The following is a 10504-nucleotide window of genomic DNA, read 5'->3' on the forward strand; positions in this document are numbered from 1 at the left end:
GGGGGAGGATTATCAGTGTAACACGGCTCTAATTCAGGAAGTCTCCTCATGTCTTTAAGTAAATCCCACTTCCTATCATTAACAGTGTCATTAGTGTTCCTGTATGAGGCTGTGTTCACACACACACACACACACACACACACTGCACATACACACAGAAACACATACACAGTGCACATACACACACACGCACATGGTGCACATACAAACAAACACACGCACACACACAATGCACATACACTACCAGTCAAAAGTTTGTTTAGGGATTTATTTTCTACATTCTAGAACAATCCTGGAGATTTCAAAACTATGAAATAACACACATGGACTTCAGTAATCCATATGTAATGACAAGAAAAAACAGTCAGTTGTTATTTTAAGACACGAAGGTCAGGTGTTCTGGAATAGTTCTTACAAGAACAGTATTGTCAAGTGCATTTGCAAAACCCATCAAGCCCCATGATGAAACTGGCTCACATGAAGACCATCCCAGTAAAGCAAGACCAAAACTGACCTCTGCTGCAGAGGAGAAGTTCATTTAGAGTGACCAGCCTCAGAAATCACCAATTAACAGCACCTCAGATTAGAGGCGTTATGAAGGCTTTACAGAGCATCAGTAGCAGACATACTGTATATCAATATCAACTGTTTAAAGGACATTATTGTGGATTTCGGCCGCCTTCAGCATTGTTTTACAATGTAGAGAGAAATAAACATCAGGAAAGACCATGGAATTAGAAGGTGTGTCCAAACTTTTGACTGGTAGTGTACACACACAAGCACACACACAAACACACACAATGCACACACACACAGTGCACACACACATACACACACGCACACGGTGCACACACAAACACACACGCACATCGTGCACATACCATATTCAAGATTCAAGAAGCTTTATTGTCATTTCAACCACATATAGCTGATGCAGTACATAGTGAAATGAAACGTTTCTCCAGGACCTGGTGCTACATAAACATACAACATAAAGTTCAAACACAAACAAACAAACAAACAAACAAACATACACGCACATACACACCCACAAGCACACACACACACCCACAAGCACACACACAGTGCGCGCACACACACACACACACTGCACATACACACAGACAAACACACACATACACACACTCAGTGCACGCACACACACACACACACACAGTGCACGCACGCACGCACACACACACAGTGCACGCACGCACACACACACACACACAGTGCACGCACGCACACACACACACACACACAGTGCACATACACACACTGAGGTCGGCTGCCGACTGCACACTTTGTTTGTTTTTGTTTATTTTCTGCACTCTGGACCACCTTGGAATATCTACCTACACAATGGACATGATTACATATGACAGAGACACTCTTATTTCTATTGGTTTACAATCTCCTCACCTACTGCCATTTTTAAACCCGGACTCATGCTGGCCGAGTGATATTCTGAGGAACAAAGGACGCAACCCGAAGCGGCGAGCGAGCCGGCGTCAGGAATAGGCAAAGAGCACGTGCACATCGGCCTCTCTTGCCTAGCATCCTCCTGTTAGCCAGTGTCCAGTCTCTGGAAAACAAGCTTGATGACCTCAGGGCCAGGGTAAAATTCCAGAGAGACATTCGGGACAGCAACCTTCTCTGCTGCACAGAGACATGGCTGAACCCAGTGGTACCAGACCACGCCATCCAACCGGCCAAGTTCTTCTCAGTTCACCGCATGGATAGAACAATGGAGTCAGGAAAGACAAGAGGAGGTGGAGTATTTCTGGTGGTAAACAACAGCTGGTGCGACAGTGCGAGCATTTTACCTCTTTCACGCTCCTGCTCACCCAACCTGGAACCCTACCTTCCTCTGGAATTTAGTTCGGTCATAGTCAGCGCCGTTTATATTCCACCTCAGGCGGACAGGGACACTGCTTTATGGGAGCTGCATGAAGCTCTCACTCTTCACCAGACACAACACCGTGATGCTTCGCTCATTCTGGCAGGGGACTTCAACAGTGCTAACCTCAAATGCACAGCGCCAAACTTTCACCAACACATCGCCAGCCCCACCAGGGGTGGAAGAACACTGGACCACTGCTACACACAGTACAAAGACAGCTACAAAGCACAGTCATGCCACCATGCCGCCATCTTCCTCATACCTAGATATAAACAAAGGCTAAAGCATGTCATGTGCTGGACGGACCAATCAGTGGCCGCTCTACAAGATGCTTTGGATGATGCAGACTGGGACAAGTTTAGGTGCAGCTCTGATTGCGTCAACAAGTTTACAGAAGGGGTTGTGGGATTTATCGGGAAACTAGCAGATGACACAATTCACAAAAATATCATCAGAACGTTTCCCAATCAGAAGCCGTGGGTGGATAAAAATGTCTGTGAAGCCCTGAGATCCCTCTCCGCCGCATATAACATGGGGCTCCACAGTGGAAACATGGACGAGTACAAGTCTGCATCCTATAGCATGCCGAAGGAATCGGCGCTTCGGAAAGAAACCAGAGTCAAAATTTCATCAAATTGGCTCTAGGAGTCTGTGGTAAGGACTAAGAACAATAACAAACTACAGAACATCTTCCAGAACGGTGAATGCAGACGCTTCTCTGGCAGACGAGCTAAACACCTTTTACGCTTGCTTCGAGGCTGCAGCTCTCATTGCTAATGGCGTTAGCAGCGCTAACAGCACGATATGCAGCATGCACGCAGAGAACGCCAAAGAGGAAAACGTGTTCATCATCTCAGAGCACAACGTGAGAAAGGCATTCAGGAGAGTGTACACCAGGAAGGCAGCAGGACCAGATGGCATCACGGGTCGGCTCCTGAAGGCCTGTGCCGACCAGCTTGCACCTGTGTTCACTGAAATATTCAACCTCTTCCTGGAACAGTCTATAATCCCGACATGCTTCAAACAGTCCACCATTGTTCCTGTCCCCAAGAAACCCCAGCCTGCCTGCCTCAATGACTACCGCCCAGTAGCCCTGACCTCAGCAGTGATGAAGTGCTTCGAAAGACTAATCAGAAACTTCATCACTTCATCCCTACCTGACACCCCGGACCCTCTACAATTCACGTACCGGCCCAACCGATCTACTGAGGACGCCATCACACACCTCCATCACACAGTCCTGAGCCATCTGGACAGCAGAAAGGGGAATTATGCTAACATGCTGTTTGTTGACTACACCATAATTTCCTCCAGACTCACCTCTATGTTGGAGATTCTGGACCTCAGCCCGTCCCTGTGTCGATGGATCTCCAACTTCCTTACAGACAGACCACAGGCAGTACGGGTGGGCAACCATGTCTCACCCTCACTCACCCTCAGCACCCTCAACGATGAGACGGCCTACCTAGAGGAGATTAAAAACCTGGAGACATGGTGCCAGGACAACAATCTCCTCCTGAACGTCAGCAAGACTAAGGAGCTGATAGTGGACTTCAGTACAAAGCAGGAAAGGAATAACCAGCCCCTCACTATCAATGGGACCCTAGTGGAGAGAGTGGACAGTTTCTGGTACGTAGGTGTTCTCGGTAGCTCTCTAGAGAGTGGTGTGTCCAGCCGAGCATACCATCCACACCGAGCTTCCTAACCTGGACGCTATATACAGCAAGCGGTGCTGGACCAAGGCTAGAAAGATAACGAAGGACCTCAGCCATCCCAACAATGGACTCTTCTCTCTGTTGCGGTCAGGGAAACTTTTCTGCTCCTTGAAGGCAAACACAGAGAGAACGAGGAGGAGCTTCTTCCCGCAAGCCATTCGGGCCATACACACACACACACACAGCGCACATACACACACACGCACACACACAGAGAATGCACATACACACACACGCACATGGTGCACATACAAACAAACAAACAAACACACACATACACACACACAGAGAATGCACATACACACACACGCACATGGTGCACATACAAACAAACAAACAAACACATACACAGAATGCACATAAACACACACGCACATAGTGCACATACAAAAAAACAAACAAACACACACACACAGAGTGCACATACACACACACACACACACTCTGTTTCCCTCTCCTAGCCTTCATGTTGTTAAAACCTGGATAAAGTATTTGGGAATAGAAGTAAACAGAATTAAATATATAAACAAAAATAAACACTAGTGAGGAAGCTAATAGAGTTATGAGTGTGTGTGTGCGCGGGCATGTGTGTGCAGGCGTGTGTGTGTGTGTGCATGCGAGCGTGTGTGTGTGTGCACTGTGTGTGTGTGTGCATGTGCACTGTGTGTGTGTGTGTGAGTATGTGCACTGTGTGTGTGTGTGTGCACGTGTGTGTGTGCGGGTGGATGGGTTGTTGTGTGTGTGTGTGTGTGCGTGTGCAGGTGGGTGGGTGGTGTGTGTGTGTGTGTGTGTGTGTGCGTGTGCAGGTGGGTGGGTGGTGTGTGTGTGTGTGTGCGTACATTTGTGTGTGTGTGTGCGGGTGGGTGGGGGGGTGGTTGTGTGTGTGTGTAGGTGGGTGGTGGTGGTGTGTGTGCGTACATTTGTGTGTGTGTGTGGGTGTGTGCGTGCGTGTGTGGTATGTGTGTGTGTGCAGGTGGGTGGGTGGTTGTGTGTGTGTGCGGGTGGTTGTGTGTGTGTGTGCGTATGCAGGTGGGTGGGTGGTTGTGTGTGTGTGTGTGTGTGCAGATGGGTGGGTGGTATGTGTGTGTGTGTGTGTGTGCAGGTGGGTGGGTGGTATGTGTGTGTGTGTGTGTGTCTGTGTGTGTGCATGTGCAGGTTGGTGGGTGGTTGTGTGTGTGCATGTGTGTGTGTGCATGTGCGGGTGGATGGGTTATTGTGTGTGTGTGTGTGTGCGTGTGCATGTGCAGGTGGGTGGGTGGTGTGTGTGCGTACATTTGTGTGTGTGCAGGTGGGTGGGTGGTAGGTGTGTGTGTGTGCGTACATTTGTGTGTGTGCGGGTGGGTGGTTGTGTGTGTGTGTGTGTGTGTGTGTGTGTGCGGGTGGTTGTGTGTGTGTGTGTGTGTGTGTGTGCGGGTGGTTGTGTGTGTGTGTTTGTGGGCGGGTGGTTGTGTGTGTGTGTGTGCAGGTGGGTGGGTGGTATGTGTGTGTGTGTGGGTGTGTGTGTGTGCGGGTGTGTGTACCTTTCTGCAGGCTCATGTCCACCATACGCGGCTCTGCCAGTTCCAGAAAGAAGTTTTTGTTCTTCTCATACTCCTCATCATCAATTATTCTCACCTGGATCATTTTACTGACAGACAGACAGAGAGAGAGAGACAAAAAGTCAAAACATGTTACACACACACACACACACACACACACAGGTAATTGGGAAACTAGTTCAGAAAGTTCCTGATGTCTGCTTCACATTGTGAAAGTGGGAGGAGTCCCGGAGCACTGTGAGGGGTGGAGCACTCTTGGGCACTGCTGATTGGCTGACTGACCGACAGACAGTTAGTGTCCTGCAGATATCTGAGCTGTCCATTCTTGTCACTCAGCAGTGGAGATGGACTGTGTTCACTGAGAGTGAAAAACTGAGCTTTCATTTCCTGGTGATTAGCGTTAGCGTTAGCATTAGCAGAGAAAACGCTGAATAACATTTAATTTAGTCTGAAACTCAAACAGGTCTAGGGATATTGGACACCTGTCTCCCTCTCCGTCTCTTTCTCTGTATCCCTTCTATGCACATCACACAGGAAGGGAAGCTCTGCCCTGCTGTTGCCATGGTTACTATAACACACACACACACACACACAGAGACTGACAGCAGGTTGGGGTCTGTCTCAATCCCCCACTAACAGACGCTACAGAGAACAGACTCTGCTAATGAACTCCTTTAATAAAGAGAGAGAGAGAGAGACTGTGTGTGTGTGTGTGTGTGTGTGTAAAACCTGTCAGTGAGGTGTAATAAAGTTGTCGTACTATTTTAAAGGTCTATCTCCTGATTACAAAGCCTTGTTCTCTCTGTCCTCCCAGATTATCACTCCATACAGAGTAAGAGAAGGTGAGTCAGTGTGCACACTCCTCTACTAGTGGCATGAACACACACACACACACACACACCACTTAATCAAGGTTAGCTTGGTGATGCAAGTGCTGACGAGTGAGAACCATCACAGGAATGAATCCTTCAACCACTAAACTGTGTATGTGTGTGTGTGTGTGTGTGTGTGTAGAAGGCCATACCCATGAACACCGTACAGGTGAAACTGCTGATTGGCCATCTGCTGTAACGCCCACTATGACATCATCAGCTGTCAGTGTGAATTTAAAACATTCCATCAGTGTGTGAGGAAGTGGACCACATTAACACTCGCTCAGGGAAACTGCCCCCCTCATCTGTCTGTCTCTCCCTCATGTCACCCTGATTATATAACACACACACTCACACACTTCCTAGATAAATGTGTTCCTTATATTGCGTATGTGTGTCTGCACTGATGTACAAATGTAAATACACAACAAAAGGCATACACGACCATTTTACTTTGCTCAAGTACACACACACATACATACACACACACACACGCATGCCTGTCCTTTGTGGTTACCATGGAGATCCAGCCTCCTTCATCTGGAGAGCAAGAGAAACGACTTCCTGGAGGGGGACACACACACACACACAGACACATACAATGACACACTTGCACACACACACACACACTTCCTATATATATATATATATTCTGTTTCATTCAGAATAGCAGACACACAGAGAGACACACAGAGAGACACACAGAGGCGAGAGCGACAGAGCTATAATAAGCCAGCAGGAGGAAGCAGAAGGGAAGGCAGACCGCTCTACAGTGACCACCCCTTCCTATTACACTGCCCCCCAAGCTGTGTGTGTGTGTGTGTCTAATGCATATAAATGTGTGTGAAGTGTAAATGCTGTAGGCTGCTGCATTCACACCGTGTAACTGACCTGTGAAAAATTCACAATTCAGAACACACACACAATGTTGTACAAACTCTTACACACCAGGTGTACACACATTGTCCTGCTGAAAAATTAAACCCGTTTAATCTTAAGTCACAATCTACAGTTTAAAATGAAGTGTGTGTATGTGTGGGTGCCAATATTTTCAACAGTGTTGAGTTTAGTGTGATGAGATTATTAAGGTAACACAGGTGCAGTGTGGGAACGAGGATCAGGGAGATCTACTACACTACTGTAATGTTTACTCCAGCAGGTTCCTAATGAAGGAGTGGAGAACCAGGAATGCCTGAGGTTACTCACTCTAGGTTGTCATGGCAACAACTCCAACAACCGCTTCAGAGAGCAGAATGAACCTGAACCTGAATCTGATCCACATGTGAAACAGCCTCTGGTGTCAAATGGAAAGATCTTCAGTACGCTCCTGTAGAGAAGTGAACAGGAACCATAAAAAGAACTAGGATGACAGACAAGGAACCTTTCAGAACTCTGGTGTGAAGAACCAGAACCATACAGAACTCTGGAGTGGAGAACCAGGACCATACAGAACTGTGGTGTGAAGAACCAGGACCATGCAGGAATCTGGAGTGAAAAACTAGAACCACACAGAACTCTGGAGTGAAATATGAGGACCTTACAAAACTCTGGAGTGTAGAACCAGGATCTTACAAAACTCTGGAGTGAAGAACCAGGACCTTACAGAACTCTGGAGTGAAGAACCAGGACCTTACAAAACTCTGGAGTGAAGAACCAGGACCTTACAGAACTCTGGAGTGAAGAACCAGGACCTTACAGAACTCTGGAGTGAAGAACCAGAACCATCCAGAACTCTGGTGTGAAGAACCAGGACCTTACAGAACTTTGGAGTGAAGAACCAGGACCTTACAGATCTCTGGAGTGAAGAACCTGAACCATACAGAACTCTGGTGTAAAGAACCAGGACCATACAGAACTCTGGAGTGAAGAACCAAGACAATAAAGAACTCTGGAATGAAAAACCAGAACCATCCAGAACTCTGGAGTGAAAGATGAGGACCATACAGAACTGTGGTGTGAAGAACCAGGACCATACAGATCTCTGGAGTGAAGAACCTGAACCATACAGAACTCTGGTGTAAAGAACCAGGACCATACAGAACTCTGGAGTGAAGAACCAAGACAATAAAGAACTCTGGAATGAAAAACCAGAACCATCCAGAACTCTGGAGTGAAAGATGAGGACCATACAGAACTGTGGTGTGAAGAACCAGGACCATACAGGAATCTGGAGTGAAAAACCAGAACCACACAAAACTCTGGAGTGAAAGATGAGGACCTTACAGAACTCTGGAGTGAAGAACCAAGACAATAAAGAACTCTGGAATGAAAAACCAGAACCATCCAGAACTCTGGAGTGAAAGATGAGGACCATACAGAACTGTGGTGTGAAGAACCAGGACCATACAGGAATCTGGAGTGAAAAACCAGAACCACACAAAACTCTGGAGTGAAAGATGAGGACCTTACAGAACTCTGGAGTGAAGAACCAGGACCTTACAGAACTTTGGAGTGAAGAACCAGGACCTTACAGAACTTTGGAGTGAAGAACCAGGACCATCCAAAACTCTGGAGTGAAGAACCAGGACCTAACAAAACTCTGGAGTGAAGAACCAGGACCTTACAAAACTCTGGAGTGAAGAACCAGGACCTTACAAAACTCTGGAGTGAAGAACCAGGACCTTACAAAACTCTGGAGTGAAGAACCAGGACCATCCAAAACTCTGGAGTGAAGAACCAGGACCTTACAAAACTCTGGAGTGAAGAACCAGGACCATGCAGGAATCTGGTGTGAAGAACCAGGGTCATACAGAACTCTGGAGTGATAAATGAGGACCATACAGAACTCTGGAGTGAAGAACCAGAACCATACAGGACTCTGGAGTGAAGAACCAGAACCACACAAAACTCTGGAGTGAAAGATGAGGACCTTACAGAACTCTGGAGTGAAGAACCAAGACAATAAAGAACTCTGGAATGAAAAACCAGAACCATCCAGAACTCTGGAGTGAAAGATGAGGACCATACAGAACTGTGGTGTGAAGAACCAGGACCATACAGGAATCTGGAGTGAAAGATGAGGACCTTACAGAACTCTGGAGTGAAGAACCAGGACCTTACAGAACTTTGGAGTGAAGAACCAGGACCTTACAGAACTTTGGAGTGAAGAACCAGGACCATCCAAAACTCTGGAGTGAAGAACCAGGACCTAACAAAACTCTGGAGTGAAGAACCAGGACCTTACAAAACTCTGGAGTGAAGAACCAGGACCTTACAAAACTCTGGAGTGAAGAACCAGGACCTTACAAAACTCTGGAGTGAAGAACCAGGACCATCCAAAACTCTGGAGTGAAGAACCAGGACCTTACAAAACTCTGGAGTGAAGAACCAGGACCAACCAGAACTCTGGTGTGAAGAACCAGGACCTTACAGAACTTTGGAGTGAAGAACCAGGACCATCCAGAACTCTGGTGTGAAGAACCAGGACCATGCAGAAATCTGGTGTGAAGAACCAGGGTCATACAGAAATCTGGTGTGAAGAACCAGGGTCATACAGAACTCTGGAGTGATGAATGAGGACCATACAGAACTCTGGAGTGAAGAACCAGAACCATACAGGACTCTGGAGTGAAGAACCAGGACCATACAGATCTCTGGAGTGAAGAACCTGAACCATACAGAACTCTGGAGTAAAGAACCAGGACCATACAGAACTCTGGAGTGAAGAACCAAGACAATAAAGAACTCTGGAGTGAAAAACCAGAACCATCCAGAACTCTGGAGTGAAAGATGAGGACATTACAGAACTCTGGAGTGAAGAACCAGGACCTTACAGAACTCTGGAGTGAAGAACCAGGACCATCCAAAACTCTGGTGTAAAGAACCAGGACCATGCAGAACTCTGGTGTGAAGAACCAGGGCCATACAGAACTCTGGAGTGATAAATGAGGACCATACAGAACTCTGGAGTGAAGAACCAGAACCATACAGGACTCTGGAGTGAAGAACCAGGACCATACAGAACTCTGGAGTAAAGAACCAAGACCATACAGAACTCTGGAGTGAAGAACCAAGACAATAAAGAACTCTGGAGTGAAAAACCAGAACCATCCAGAACTCTGGAGTGAAAGATGAGGACCATACAGAACTGTGGTGTGAAGAACCAAGACCATATAGGAATCTGGAGTGAAAAACCAGAACCACACAAAACTCTGGAGTGAAAGATGAGGACCTTACAGAACTCTGGAGTGAAGAACCAGGACCTTACAGAACTCTGGAGTGAAGAACCAGGACCTTACAGAACTTTGGAGTGAAGAACCAGGACCTTACAGAACTTTGGAGCGAAGAACCAGGACCTTACAGAACTTTGGAGTGAAGAACCAGGACCATCCAAAACTCTGGTGTGAAGAACCAGGACCACCCAGAACTCTGGTGTGAAGAACCAGGACCATCCAGAACTCTGGAGTGATAAATGATGACCATACAGAACTCTGGAGTGAAGAACCAGAACCATCCAGGACTCTGGAGTGAAGAACC

General features: G+C 47.1%; 1 protein-coding gene across 2 annotated transcripts in view; it reads right to left on the bottom strand.

Moving 5' to 3' along the window:
• slc8a3 (solute carrier family 8 member 3) overlaps positions 1 to 10504 on the bottom strand; it is a 42813-nt gene that overhangs the window by 6857 nt on the left and 25452 nt on the right. For both annotated transcript variants that reach the window (XM_058383322.1, XM_058383313.1), the window contains exon 3: positions 5139 to 5245. In XM_058383322.1, the coding sequence (XP_058239305.1) occupies positions 5139 to 5245 (107 nt within the window). The remainder of the gene's footprint in view (positions 1 to 5138; positions 5246 to 10504) is intronic.

Source organism: Hemibagrus wyckioides, linkage group LG03, assembly GCF_019097595.1.
Source record: "Hemibagrus wyckioides isolate EC202008001 linkage group LG03, SWU_Hwy_1.0, whole genome shotgun sequence".
In the NCBI taxonomy this organism is placed as follows: Eukaryota; Metazoa; Chordata; class Actinopteri; order Siluriformes; family Bagridae; genus Hemibagrus; species Hemibagrus wyckioides.